Here is a 15,503-nt window from a genome sequence, read left to right as displayed (position 1 = left end):
AACTACACACATTTATGGCTAGTATTTACACTATTTTGCCAACTGTCTGGCTACACTGTCACATGTGAGAACTGTTTTACATCATTAGTTCACTTTGCAATCAGCATGAGCTGTAAATAAGCCACAGGTAAGCTTCAGTGTGGAGAACAATGGAGGGAGAAGGAAACTGAGAAGAGTGAGAATTAGAGGAGGATGAGGACATGAGGAAGAGGAGGAGGACGAAGACTAGGACGTGAATTTAGAGGAAGAGGACGAGGAGGTGAAGAGGAAGGAGGAAGGGTAAGTAAGAAGAAATAGAATTACTGATGTCATCGGAGCTACAATAGTGGATCATGTGATCAACCATGGAATGACCCTGAGGGAAGCTGGACAACGGGTTCAGCCTGAGCCGCTACACTGTAGCAAGCATCATAAGGACATATTGATGAGAATGGGTTAGTACAGTTCCCTCACTCTAAGTTTTGTAGGTGTACCATACTCTAATGAGAAAAACAACAATACTGTACATGTAAAACTGAAACTGTTACTCCACAGAATTACTAGACATCCAGCATCTGGAAGGAGGCATGCGAGGATATGGACCAGGCATCATGTCAGGCCTGGATACGGCACTCCAGGAGACATGTTCCCCGGTGCCTTGGACTAGAAGACATTGCATGCGACGTTGATGAAATTCTGTGGCCGGACCCAGAGAGACAATGAGACTGATTTTCTCTCTCTTTCAGTGAAATTGTATGTTTTCTTGTGTTTGTTTTGATGTGTGTGAATAAATATTCATACTTGAAATTTGAATCCCTGTGTGTTTCTAAAACTATTTATGACAAAAGTTTGACCTCACATGGACAGACCTTGTGCACAGAGAAAGCAAAGATGTGTTTTCAGTTAATACCATCAGTGTGTAGTTGGCACATTGTGTGCTTAGTAATATGATGGTTTGTGTTAACTGTTTGATACAAAAATACCATTTTTACAAAGGTTTGAAGAGTTAATCAAGATGTATTAGCTTTTGCAAGAGATCTACAATGTTTTGCTGATTTGGTGTAAGGTTTTTTTATTTGTGTGTAGAGTTTTGCACAAATAGCCAATAGTTACAGAAATGTGCTTAAGCAATCAGAAAAAACTGTAATGACTACAGCTGGACCAATGAACAGACTTCTCTAAGGACTGAACTGTGTAGGGAGAGATCTAACATTCCCAGTGATGACCGAGGGGAGTACAGGTTTATAACATCTCCTGGAATGACGCGCAGCTCCGGCATCTGTCAGTTTGGTGATTTAAAGAGAAGACATTAGTGAGGGAGCTGCAGGCATCCCCTCACTAATTCAGGTGCCCCTACGTGTTTATTTGTTTGTTTGTTTATTCATATCTGGGTATTTGTGCATTGTTGGGTTTGTGGGAGTTTTTTATTGTACCCCCCCCCCTCCCCTCTGGAATCAGCAACTGTATCAGTGCAGTTATGGAGGCGCCCATGAGTGTGCTGATGAGGCCCTGATGGAGGCCTGGTGTGGCTGATCAGCCTTGTTGGGGCCTACTATGTGGACTGGAGAGAGAGGGGAGGCTGGAAAGGATTTATTTGTTCTTTTCTTCTTTATGCTGGGTTGAACTAATTATAATATGGGTGTATGGGTTAGTTGGTTTTGCCTATTTTGTGTTTGTTGGTAATTAGACTGCTGTGGTGCTGGGTTTTTCTCCAGAGATCTACTCAGTGGCCGCCGTCATCTATTTTGTGTCGAGTTGCAGCTTGCAATCTTAACAACATTAAAGAAAAATAATATAAAATGATAATAATAATAAATAATAAAGAAAAAAAAGTATTTACAAAAAACAGGACACTCCTTTGAGGACAACAAAGTCCACATCTTAGACAGAGAGGAAAGGTGGTTTGAAAGAGGAGTCAAGGAAGCCTCTATGTTAAGCTGGAAAAACCTTCCCTTAACAGAGGTGGGGGCCTCAGACATCATCTTTCTACCACATACAATGCAGTGATTCCATCCATTCCCAGGAAGTTTGCACATACTCACAGCAAGAACAAAGGGCTGTCAACCAGTCCCCTTCCAGCAGTTTCATAGTCGTTAGCCAGTCAGACACACCTGGCCCAGTCAGCCAGAACATCACAGGTAAGTATGGAAACATTTAGTGCTATCGTTTATTTAAGTTTTACCCAGACCCACCCACTGAGGTCTGGAACCACATATAAACCATGTTTCCCCACCAAACAGTTAGAACTGATGAAGCTGCTTGGATGAGCAGCGAAATGTCTTCAAGAAAACTCTACAAGTCCAGACGCCTTGTTTCAACCTTCTCTACGTATGATGACCTGGATGACTGAGAATCTTCATCAACAACGTAAAAAAATGCCATCTCTTCAGGTCTGAACTCACGTTTCTTGGGCACGTCATGACTGCCAGAGGGGTGGAGGTGGACCCAGCCAAGGTCAGTGCCATCACAGCTTATCCGGTTCCCACTGACATAAAAAGCCTGCAGAGATTCTTGGGGATGGTTGGCTGGTACCATAAGTTCCTGCCCTGGCTAGCAGACATAGCAGCTCCACTCAACAACCTCAAAAAGAAGGGCGTGTCATGGGCGTGGTCAGCGGAGTGTGAGGAGGCCTTCCAGTGTCTAAAAACCTTGCTCCAATCATCGCCTGTGCTCGTTCAGCCAAAACTAAACCTGGGGTTTCAGTTCCACTGTGATGCCAGTGACATAGGCTTAGGAGCAGTCCTGACACAGTCTGTGGATGGTGTGGATTGGGTCATAGCCTATGCATCAAGAGCCCTCCAGGGACCTGAACTCCGGTACTCAACATCAGAAAAGGAATGCCTTGCAGTCGTCTGGGCTGTGGAAAAGTGGAGACATTACCTGGAAGGTGACACCTTTGATGTCTTCACAGACCATAGTGCCCTGGCTTGGGCATTCAACTGTCCCAAAGCATCATCCCGGCTGTCCAGATGGACGCTGCGCTTCAGGCATTCTCCTTCCGAGTCCATTATAAAAAAGGCTACGCCAACGTAGTGCCTGATGCTTTATCTCGTGCACCTATGCCTGTCGTGTCGCCAGAGAGTGGCAGTGTGGCGATAGCTTTGACAAAAACACCTTGGTCCAATCTTCCTACCTCCTTGCAGAATATTGAAGTGGCTCACACGAATGATGTCCTCTGTCAGGAGCTGGTCCAGTCTGTTTCTGACCCTACACCCGGTCGGATCCACTTCTGTCTCCAGCAAGGTGTACTCTACCGTGGTGTACCATCCAAATATGGAGGCTACAACTACCAGATGGTCATTCCAGCTGTGCTTGTCCCGGAATTTTTGGCATATTTCTATGACAGCCCGTTTGGAGGTCACCTAGGGCAGATGAAGACTCTGCTTAAAATCCTGGAGGTTGCCTGGTGGCCGGATATCCGCAGAGAAGTGTGGAGTCCGCTCCTGTCAAACATGCCAGCAGTACAAGGCATCCAACAGCAAGCCAGCTGGCCTTCTGCAGTCTACGGAGGTCAAGGCCCCTGGAGAGATGATTGGTGTGGACTTCATGGGACCATTTCCATGCAGCAAATCCCGGCACTCTGTCCTGATGGTGGTTGTGGACTACTACACCAAGTGGGTGGAGCTCTTTGCTCTGAGGGATGCTAAGACCCCAAAAGTATGTCAGGTCCTCAAGGATGACATCTTCACCCGCTGGGGCGTGCCGGCGTTCATGGTGTCAGACCGTGGCCCGCAGTTTACGAGCCAGCTGTTGTCCACTCTCTGTGCATCCTGGGGAGTGACCCAAAAACTCACCACGGCTTATCACCCGCAAACCAACCAAACAGAGAGGGTGAACAGGACGCTGAAGACCATGCTTGCCTCATACGTGGGGAAGCATCACCACGACTGGGACCATTGGCTGCCTGAGTTATGCCTGGCCATAAACACAGCAGTGCATGAAACAACTGGCGTGACCCCTGCTGTGTTGGCTCTGGGCCGCAACCTCAAAGGTCCCTTAGAGCGACTCATTCACCAATCACCTACTCCAAACACCCCTGCATACAACACACTACACGCACACACAATTGCTGAGGGAAGTTTGAAGGCATGTTGGTGTTGCCAAGGCTAGACAAGCCAGGTACTATAATGAGCGACGCAAAGATGTACACTTTGTAGTCAGAGACCTGGTCTGGGTTAGGGCACACCCGTTGTCCAAAGCTTCCGTTAAATTCTCTGCTAAACTTGCACCCAGATGGTCAGGGCCTGTTAAGGTAGAGAAGAACAACAATTACCGAGTTCGTTGGCTGGCTGACAAGTTAAAGGTGGATACCATAAATGGAGCGACGTCTCACCGAGGAACTGCTGATCTAGTCCTCACGGAGGGACACAGGTTCATTTGGACCGTTCTCTCGAACTATATTATGTATATTCTGTATATATTATTTGGGAACTGATCGGGTTGCACTAAACTCTGGGGGTACAGGGGAGAAACTTTGGGGAAAAAGACCGGTTGTGTCGCGCTGCTTGTGTACGCGAGCTGATCACATGAGCTCTGCCTGCAATACAGCATGAACTCTAAACAATCGATTTCTGACTCCTCTGTGTTTTTGTAAATATTATTGGGATTTTGGTGTGGTGTGTGTGGCCTAGCCTGGCAGTTTTTATTAACAGATGAGAATAGTGCGTTGTGGCGTTTTCCTGATTTTTAAACAGGTGAATTGTTACAAGCGGTCTGCAGATAGCCTGTTCCATCGAAGCCACCAACCTTTGGAGTCAAAGATGAGAAGAAGATGCATCACTTGTCAATTCAATTGTCACATAAAAACTGCTTTAAACCGCTGATGAAAGCTGGTCACACATTTCTTTCATGCACTTACTGCATAAACATGGTTGTTGTATGCAATGACTCCTACTTCACAGCGCCGGCTGCTCATGGGAGAGATCAGGGTCCACTGGTTGGTCTCTGGGTTGTAGCACTCTGCTGTTTGCAGATTGTCATTCCCGTCAAATCCACCACATATGTAGATCTGAATACAAAAAGGGGGGGGGGGCAATAAGAAATTGTCATTTTTGTTGGCTCAAACTGGCAGCAGTGTTTTGTAAACAGATCTTTCTGTTCTCTGTTATGTTCCATTGTGTTCCACCCACCTTGCCGCTGAGTGCTGTGCAGCTGGCGTTGCTCCTCTGCTCATGCATGGGTGCAATTTGAAGCCACTGGTTGGTTTCTGGCTGGTAGAACTCAGCACTGCTCAGACGTGTGTGCCCATCATAGCCTCCCATGGCGTAGATGCACCTACACATTACCACGGCGATAGTGCATCGGTGCCACCTCTTGACATGTCTGTGTGCTCAGGTCAAATCTGTGCACACTATTGGTGGCTATTGGTGGTGGTGGTCAAAGCCACCAACACAGTAGACATACCCACCGAGGTAGGCTGCACCATGACAGGCACGAGGAACCTCAGAAAGGTTTGTTATGTTCCTCCAGTGATTTGCATGGACATCAAATGCATCGAGGATTCGGTCTTTGCATTCGGTGTGTGTCAGAATAAATAAAAATACATAAAAAATGATGGTTCCTAATAAAGAACATCACAATAAATACAACAAGTAAAACAATAAAATAATGGTCAGTTATTTGAAATGCTATTAGCAACCGGAACAAAGGAGGTCTTCATTCTCTTTCTTCTACATCGTGGCAGTCAGTCAGATGGACTGAGCCGAGCCCTCTTTGAAGTCTTATCTTTAATACATTTTTTCATGCCTCTCATTACTCTCCTCTCTTCATCTGTCATAGTATCATTATCAGCTTATTGATTGTCTGAGTTGCATTAACCTGCACACAAAGCTTATGCAAATAGCCAGCATTACATGTATATGTTCCTTATTAGTTTATGTACTTGTACTACTAATAATAAATGATTATAAATGCTTGTGCCAGCGCCCAGCTTTAACAGGAGGTTTAGTAACTTTTGTTTGGTTTTCTCATATTTTCATTTCTTGCTCTTCCATAGGTAGATTGTCAAACCACAAATGCTTGGTAAGGTTTTGGAAAAGATGATGATTTGCATAAATTCTCCTCCATTTTCAGAGTCACCCAAAAGACCAGCATGCACATGAGCACAATGCGTCACTCAGGTAGTCTGTGTTGCTTTCTATTTATCACTCATCAGAATAGATGATATTCAGCTTCTGGCCTATAAAAGGGTAAAGGATGGCTGTACTGGTCATCATCATGACATGGAGCACATCTAATAACTGATAACCCTCTATTGGGCTGAGGTTGGCTTCAGTCACTGTCTTGAAATAGATTAACCTTAAGTGAAAATTATAATGTATAATATAAAGTACCTTTGGCAAGAGAAGATCTGCGTATCTTTGGGGCAACTTTGTGGTGGCGCCACAGCCAGACGGTATGACAAAGTGCTGCATTTTTGATAACTTTTGGCCCCTGCTGTTTCGTGCTCGGGCCCTAATAGTAATGGGAGTTTAATTTTCTGACATTAGGATGCATTTGTCTCCTCTCCCTTGTGGCTTCTATGTGTTTTGCTGTCACGCCAGACATTTATTGTAGAACAGCCCACCAGAGGACCTAATGTGGACATTTTTAAAAGCAAACTCAGGACCTAGCTTTAAGTCATTAAGTTATATTTATATGTATTAATTAGGGCCTGAGCACGAAATGTGCGAGAGCCCTATTGAAATGCAGTTTCAAAAGAAAGTTATCGGTTATTCTTAGTCCGGACACGGTATCGCGATTTTGACCTGGACGAGCTCAAAAACTCACCAAATTTGGCAAAAAAATGTCCCCCGATGAAAATCGCCACTTGACACTGTCGCCATTGGTGGGTGTATTTTATTTTATTTATAAAGCAGTTTTTGCAATCACAATTGTCTCAAGAATATAGAAGAATGGAGATCCAGAGCCTGGACCCCCTTAAGAGCAACAGTGGAAAGGAAAAATTCCCTTTTAATAGGAAGAAACCTGACTCAAAGGAGAACTTTCCTGCTGACAGTCGGCCGGGTAGAGGGGGAGAAGAAGAGGTAGCCAGGGCAGAGAGGATGAAGGAGAGACAGACAAAACTACAAGAAAGACAGCAAACACAGTTTATGACTTGAATTACCAGTATGAACCAGACTAATGAGAATAGAGGAGAGGTTAGAGGGGGATTTTTGGGGACAGTGGATGCTCAGTGGATCATGTTTGTGTCCCCCGACAGCATAGGCCTATAGCAGCATAGCTGTGCTAAAGTGAGAGTGGAGTCTGGGAGCCCTGGGTGGCCTCACAGGTCACAGAGCCCACCTTCCTACACTGCTCTGTATCAAACCTCAGGGTGCTGCTCCAGCTGTAATGGCCGTCCTTCTGCAGCACTGCTGGGCTCATGCTCTCCTCCCATCTGTTGCTGCTGCTGTCATCCACCTTCCAGGTCAGACTCCAGTCTGAGGGGTAGCCCCCCCCTTGTTGGCCAGGTACGTGAGCTTGGTCTTCCCCTTCTCCAGCTCCTCTGTGGAGGGGGTCAGCACCATCAGGGTGGGGTTGACTCGGCCCACTGGAGGAGGAGAAAGAGAGGCAACATGAAGAAAGTTCACACAGAGAAAAGAAACTCCACCCTGCTGCTTCTGCTGCTCTTCATCAGAGTGGATGAAACTGGTCTTCAGTCTTTCACTTCCCTCTCTGAACTCAGTAACCATGGCAACCGACAGACATCACTGCTGAACCATGACAGCAGGCAGGTTTCTCTATTAAAGATAAGAACGTTTAAACATGAACTTTATCCAAATGAACAACTTTAAACATCATGATTTAAAGGATGGTATATTATTTACAGTGTTACTAGTTTTAAATTAAATCTTATCACAGGTCTTCTCCTCACTGACACAGACATCACTGATGAATGAATCACAACACACAGTCTACATTGTTTAAAGGCTGTAACATGATTCATGCTTCAAAGTGCTGCAGTCAGTCTGATATTCTCTGCTTATACTGAGCATGTTAGCAGTGATTAAATTCTGCAGTTTGTAAGGACGACTGAGGAAAATTTACTGTTTGAAGAAAATCCCATTTTACAAAGAGACTTTGACATTTACATTTACTATTACTACAGACTGTGTAAATGAAACATTTATTTTGATTCTTTAAAAAACTTGATTTTTCAGGCTCAAAAATTCTCTTAAATAAATGAGTGTTTTATTGACTAAATATAATAAAACCCAATTACTATTACAATTTCTATCTGTATTACAGTTGTTAGGGGCAACAGTGGCGCAGTGGTATAGCAGGGTTGTCTAGTAACCGGAAGGTTGGCGGTTTGATCCCAACTCCTCCCTAGTCACTGTTGTGTGTTCTTGGGCAAGACACTTCACCCTAGCCTGTGGCGCGCCTTGCTAGTCATTGTATGACACTGCTTGGCAGCAGCCATAAAGAACTTCCCTCTGGGATTAATACAGTATCTAAAATAAAAAAAAATAAAATGCTTGAATTTGAATTCACAAATTCTTACTGAAACTCACCTTGTGCTCTTTAAAATGAACAAATATTGAATGTGACTTCATTCACAGTTAAAAGTACTTGCAGTTAACATCCATTATTTTTAGATTTGTATTCAATATGTCAAATTCAAATGGAGTCTTCTGCATGTAACAATCCAAACAAACATTTCTTTACAAATATTTTCAGCTGCAACAAATCTCCATAAACAGCCCTGATACATTGATGATCAATGTTCTGATAAAGTGATTGATCCATTGATAAACAGCATCATCAGACTGATCCCAGTCCCTGTTGGAGTCACTCAGTTCATTTCCATAGAGAGTCACTTTGCATCAGCAGCAGCATGCTCCAGTGCTCTGGGAGACTTTATAGTCCTGACACTTGAACACTGGATGATGACTGACAGCTGACAGCCTTCATCACAACAGAAATCCTCCTCATCACAAAAACATGACTTTGACCTGTGTCCTCATCTGGACTCTCCTCTGCTGCTGCTTCCCAGGTAAAGTCCAGAGAATCAAACTCCTCGCCTCTATGAACATCCGTCCCTCTGAAATGAAGCCCACAAAACCATGACGCTGCTTCATGTTTCTGTCTCTGTGTCCTCAGAGTCCAGAGGACAGGTCAGAGTGATTCAGCCTGGAGCAGTGACATCTGCTCTGGGAGGCTCCGTCACCATCAAATGTACGACCAGTCAGGATGTTTATAACTCTAACTGTTTAGCCTGGTACCAACAGAGAGATGGAGGAACTCCTAAACTGCTCATTTATACTATTAGCAGCAGATATTCAGGAACTCCAGATCGTTTTACAGGCAGTGGATCAAAGTCTGACTTCACTCTGACCATCAGTGGAGTTCAGGCTGGAGATGCAGCAGTTTACTACTGTAAGAGTTTTCATGTTATCGGCAGTCAGCGTGTGTTCACACAGTGAAAAAGTGTCATACAAAAACCTCCCTCAGTTAGACTGAACAGAAACTGAACTGACTGCTGCAGCTGGAAGCTGCACACACTGACACACTTCACTGAACACACACAGCAAACATAATTAAAAACATCCATTAGACAGGAACATGTGTATTTTCTCTTTTCAATTTTTTGGTTCTTTTGGAGTCGATCAGCATTATTATACACAACACCATTAAATTAGCATGCTGATGATATGTAATATCAATATATTGTAAATCTTTAATATCCATATTTACCTTGTGAATTTTGTCTTGAATAATTTTGTAATATTTATTTTCTATATTCAAAATAACAGTTTGGTTCATGTTGTTTATTTATTAACAGAATAATACCATGTTTCCTATTCCCTATTAATAAATATGCTTTTGAATATGATTTAAATATTGCACCAAAGATCAGAGTGAACCACTGCTCACTGATGAGTTTATTTTACTCAAAGTTACAGTTTGTTTTAGTTTTACGATGAAAATAATATCTATGACTAATATAAAATGAATGAACTCACCTGATTGAATGAGTAGGTCCTCATAGTGTTTACATTTAATCAGCATTAGTACAAGCACGTGATTGTAAATATTTTTAATATATTTTTAATGTGTGTGTTTTTATTTGAATGGTTGGAATTACATTATATTATCATTGTACTGTGAGACATGAATAACACACTGGAAGTAAAGATGCGTTCTATTATGTCTGTTTTTATTGCTTTAAAATGTTGACATGAGCTTTATGAGAAACAACAAACAGACTAAAGATGCAATAAAAGACAAAAAACAAGCAGACAGAATTATCAGAGTGAGAGCAGTATGAGAGTCACACTAAGAAAGCTCAGAATGGGAACACCGGTCTCTCCTCAGTGTGTGTGAGAGTGGAGTCTGGGAGCCCTGGGTGGCCTCACAGGTCACAGAGCCCACCCTCCCCCACTGGTCTGCATTAATGCTCAGGGTGCTGCTCCAGCTGTAGAGGCCGTCCTTCAGCATCGCGGGGCTCCTGCTCTCCTCCCAGCTGATGCTGCTGCCGTCGTCCAACTTCCAGGACAGCCTCCAGTCTGAGGGGAAGCCCTTGTTGGCCAGGCATGTGAGCGTGGCCTTCCCCTGCCGCAGCTCCTCACTGGAGGGGGGCAGCACCGTCAGGGTGGGACGGGCATCACCTAGGAGACACAGATCAGCTTAGAGGACAGGCAGCACACAGCTGTCAATCAAAGAGCAGACACAGAGTGGATCTTCTCCTTGAAGAAGTTTCTGGCAGATGTTTTTCTGCTCCAGCAGTCACTGACTCACACAGTGTTTCACTTCCCTTTAAGAAGCCTCTCATGCTTATCAGCACAGAGACAATCATCCTACAGTTTGACCTGAAATATGTCCAACTACACTGCTGATACAAGAAGCAACAACACTGTCATCAAATGTCTGAACTCTACAAAGACTTAGAGGAAACAGAAAGGATGAATTGATGTGCATTTCAATCATCATTTACATTTAAAATAAAATGAGAAGATAAAAAACATCAGAGATTTGACACATTTCCAAATGTCCATCTTTATCTGCACTCTGTGCAGGTTTACTTGAAGAAAGTGATTTTGAATCCATCCTAATAACAGTTACTGTGCTGGAACATGAAAAAGTCATTTTAGGAGGAATTAAACTTTTTGCTTCAATTTCACTTTGACATGAAAGTGCACATAAAAGAGAAGAAAAGCTGATCTGAGTTCTCCTCCTTGATATGACAGCACACATAAAAACATCAAGACTAAAACTGGAACTGGTCTCCTTTAAACATTAAAAACATTTTAAACATGAATTCTAGACATTGTATTTAGTATTAAACATAGTTTGACTTACTTCCAACATCCAGTCTGGTTCCTCCACCGAACGTGTACCACAGTGATACAAAGTGATGGAGGCGTCGTACAAAAACCTCTGACTGTAGAGAGACACGGCTCTCTGACTCTGAAACAAACAAACCCAACACAAACAGCCTCAGCCTGTAAAACTCAGCTGATTCATATGATCATGAATCAAAAGAGAGTGACAGAAAATACTGACATTATTTTAGATTGATTTTATTTGGATTCAATGTGTCAAATTCAAACAGAGTCTTCTGCATGTAACAATCCAAACAAACATTTCTTCACAAATATTTTCAGCTGCAACAAATCTCCATAAACAGCTCTGATACATTCCTGATCAATGTTCTGATAAAGTGATTGATCCATTGATAAACAGCATCATCAGACTGATCCCTGTCCCTGTTGGAGTCACTCAGTTCATTTCCATAGAGAGTCACTTTGCATCAGCAGCAGCATGCTCCAGTGCTCTGGGAGACTTTATAGTCCCGACACTTAAACGCTGGATGATGACTGACAGCTGTCCTTCATCGCAACAGAAATCCTCCTCATCAAAAACATGACTTTGACCTGTGTCCTCATCTGGACTCTCCTCTGCTTCACTCAGGGTGAGGAACATCATTTCTCTGTGATGGAGTGTAGCTGAGTTTCACCTCAGTGTCTCATGTCCAGTGTTTCTTCTGTCTCCTCAGGGTCTGTTGGACAAAATGTTGTCCTGACTCAGCCAGCAGCCAAATCAGTGCAGCTCGGTCAAACTGTCTCTATAGACTGTAAGGCCAGTCCAACGGTAGCTCACCGTTCTGGTTCACAGTACTACCTGTCCTGGTACCAGCAGAAACCTGGAGAAGCTCCTAAACTCTTGATCTACGGAACATCAGACAGATTTTCAGGAATCTCCTCCAGATTCAGTGGAAGTGGAGCAGGAAATGGAGCTGACTTCACTCTGACCATCAGTGGAGTTCAGGCTGAAGACACAGCAGTTTATTACTGTCAGAGTTATCACTCCATCAACAGTCAGGATGTGTTCACACAGTGAAAAAGTGTCGTACAAAAACCTCCTTCAGTCAAACTGAACAGAAACTGAACTGACTGCTGCAGCTGGAAGCTGTACACACTGACACACTTCACTAAACACACACACAAAATGCTGTAAGAAGTTCACAGAGATAAAACACTGTATCTAAACACATCACAAATACCATAATTGTAGACACACTTTATATCTGGGTAATTACTTTCTATAGTGTACCTTTATTATTAAAATGTGTTTGGGTGATCATCTTTTACTTCACACAATATGAATCTTCCATCATTGATTGCTTGATTTAAACCTTTATCATTTAGCTTCTCGATATTGTTTGTTTGTATTTTGTATTCCTCTGAATTAACTAACAGAGACAAACCCTGCTGTCTTCCTCAGAGGACTTTCATGTCTCTCACCCAGCAGCAGAGAAGAAATAATGTTTCAGCCTGAGACACTGAAAATTATTATTCTTAAGACTGAGAATTCTTCCATGACATCAGTTCCATCAGTGTGTGTGTCTGCTTCATGGAGATCAAGCTGTCTCCCACAGATTTTCACTGCATCATTCAGAAATGACTGAAAGTGTCAGTGCTGTCAGCAGTGAGGAGGAAAGAGCTCCAGCTGACTGACTCTGTGTCTTTGCATATGTGTCCTGCCTCTCTGCTTCCAGCCGTTAAGAGGACAGTGTTGATCAGTGTGTCCAGGCCTTTCAGAGCCACTGACACACCGGCAGCACAATGATGATGTCACTGAGTCTACTGCTGGCCACCCTGGCGCTCCTTGTTCAGGGTGAGAGTCTCTGCTGAAAACTTTGCTTCAGGATGCAGCAGCTTCAGCACAGTGATGTTGTGCTGTGATGGAGAAAGACTGAACCAAGCAGCAGTGACCTTCTTCGATCTGTTCTCCATGTTAAAGAAATGATCCTCTTCTCTTTGGATGTTGATCATCTTCCTCCAAGCTGGATTGCTCTCAATATTCCTTCTCCTCTTTTTCATCTTTTCCAGGTTCATCAGGACAAATCACCCTGACTCAGTCTGCTGGATCTCAGTCTGTTCTTCCAGGACAGACTGCAACCATCACATGTAAAAGTAGTTCAAGTATCAGTAACTCCCTCCACTGGTACCTTCAGAAACCTGGAGAAGCTCCTAAACTCCTGATTTATTATGCTACAACCCGTCAGTCTGGAGTTTCTGATCGTTTTAGTGGGATCTGGGACTGTCTTCACTCTGACCATCAGTAGAGTTCAGGCTGAAGATTCAGGAGTTTATTACTGTCAGCAGTAGCAGCTTCCCGTTCACACAGTGATACAACGTCGTACAAAAACCTCACACGAATAAAGAGGAACTGATCAACAGCTGCACAAAAACTACACAAGGTTAACAGCAGCATCATTTATAGTTGATATGATTTAATATATTGATTTAACATATTGCATTAAACCTTTTTGCTCTTAACTATGTAAAATTTAACATACAGATGTTGGAAATATTTAAGGGTTTTAAATCTAATTTTTTTCTCTCGGAATCAGGTCCAAACAAACAGAAATTAAAACAGAGCTTTCTTTAGAAAAGTTAATGTTTTACAACAAAATCATTAAGTTTCTTTTTTTGTTTTTTTTTTGTTTCTCTTTGTATAAAAAGGAAACATTACCAGTCACACTACAACATAGTCCCCTCCATGGACCGCCACCTTACTGTGGTGGAGGGGTTTGAGTGCCCAGATGATCCTAGGAGCTATGTTGTCGGGGGCTTAATACCCCCAGCAGGGTCTCCCAAGGCAAACAGGTCCTGGGTGATGGGCCAGACTAAGAGCGGTCCAAAAACCCCCTTATGAAGCAAAGAAAATCAAGGACCGTGACGTCGCCCGGTATGGTGCAGCCGGGGCCCCACCCTGGAGCCAGGCCCGGGGTTGGGGTTCGAATGCGAGCGCCTGGTGGCCGGGCCCCGTGGGTAAAGGCTTAGCCCGAAGGAGCGACGTGGGGCCGACCTCCCATGGGCCCACCACCGGTGGGAGGAACCGCAAGGGGCCGGTGCAGAGTGGATTGGGTGGCAGTCGAAGGTGGGGGCCTCGGCGACCTGATCACTGGACACAGAAACTGGCTCTGGGGACATGGAATGTCACCTCGCTGGGGGGGAAGGAGCCTGAGCTGGTGTGGGAGGCTGAGCGGTACCGACTAGATATAGTCGGGCTCGCCTCCACGCACGGCTCGGGTTCTGGAACCCAACTCCTTGAGAGGGGTTGGACTCTCTATTCTGGCGTTGCCCATGGTGAGAGGCGGCGGGCTGGTGTGGGCTTGCCTATAGCCCCACAGCTTAGCTGCCATGTGTTGGAGTTTTCCCCAGTATGTGAGAGGGTCGCCTCCCTGCGCCTTCGGGTTGGGGAGAGGTCTCTCACTGTGGTTTCGGCGTATGCGCCGAACAGCAGTGTAGAGTACTTGACCTTCTTACAGTCTCTGGGAGGGGTGCTGGATGGCACCCCAACCGGGGACTCTGTCATCTTGCTGGGAGACTTCAACGCCCACGTGGGCAGTGACAGTAACACCTGGAGAGGCGTGATTGGGAGGAACGGCCTCCCCGATCTGAACCCGAGTGGTGTTTTGTTATTGGACTTCTGTGCTGGGCATGGTTTGTCCATAAGGAACACCATGTTCAAGCACAAGGTTGTCCATCGGTGCACCTGGCACCAGGACACCCTAGGCCGGAGGTCAATGATCGATTTTGTAATCGTGTCAGCTGACCTTCGACCTTGGGTGAAGAGAGGGGCTGAGCTGTCAACTGATCACTACCTGGTGGTGAGTTGGATCCGTTGGCGGGGGAAGAGGCTGGACGGGCCCGGTAAGCCCAAACGTACTGTGCAGGTCTGTTGGGAGCGTTTGGCCGAACCCTCCGCTAGGGAGATCTTCAACTCCCACCTCCGGGAGAGCTTCACCCAGATTCCGAGGGAGGCTGGAGACATTGAGTCGGAGTGGACCACGTTTTCCACCTCCATTGTCGATGCAGCTGTCCGAAGCTGTGGCCGCAAGGCCTCTGGTGCCTGTCGTGGCGGCAATCCCCGGACCTGGTGGTGGACACCAGAGGTCAGGGATGCTGTCAAGCTGAAGAAGGAGTCCTATCGGGCCTGGTTGGCTTGTGGGACTCCTGAAGCAGCTGATAGGTATCGGCAGGCCAAGCGTGCTGCAGCGAGGGCAGTTGTAGAGGCAAAAACTCGGGCCT

General features: G+C 44.8%; 1 pseudogene and 3 gene segments (V, D, J or C); 3 read left to right on the top strand and 1 right to left on the bottom strand.

Moving 5' to 3' along the window:
• The first annotated feature begins 8,834 nt into the window (after nt 1–8,834).
• On the top strand, nt 8,835–9,489 carry LOC114440308 (Ig kappa chain V region 2717-like). The segment is given in 2 exon segments: nt 8,835–8,956; nt 9,064–9,489. Coding segments are annotated over 2 exon segments (375 nt in total).
• Nucleotides 9,490–10,203: 714 nt separating this feature from the next.
• On the bottom strand, nt 10,204–11,798 carry LOC114431671 (Ig kappa-b4 chain C region-like). The segment is given in 3 exon segments: nt 10,204–10,571; nt 11,263–11,418; nt 11,786–11,798. Coding segments are annotated over 3 exon segments (501 nt in total).
• LOC114440199 (immunoglobulin kappa variable 4-1-like) lies at nt 11,766–12,471 on the top strand. The segment is given in 2 exon segments: nt 11,766–11,875; nt 11,960–12,471. Coding segments are annotated over 2 exon segments (393 nt in total).
• Nucleotides 12,472–13,028: 557 nt separating this feature from the next.
• LOC114440408 (immunoglobulin kappa variable 6D-21-like) lies at nt 13,029–13,596 on the top strand (annotated as a pseudogene).
• The last annotated feature ends 1,907 nt before the right edge of the window (nt 13,597–15,503 follow it).

The sequence above is a fragment of the Parambassis ranga genome, chromosome 1, assembly GCF_900634625.1.
Source record: "Parambassis ranga chromosome 1, fParRan2.1, whole genome shotgun sequence".
NCBI lineage: Eukaryota > Metazoa > Chordata > Actinopteri > Ambassidae > Parambassis > Parambassis ranga.
The sequence above is the reverse complement of the archived record's forward strand: the minus strand, read 5'-3'. Positions and strand labels throughout refer to the sequence as shown.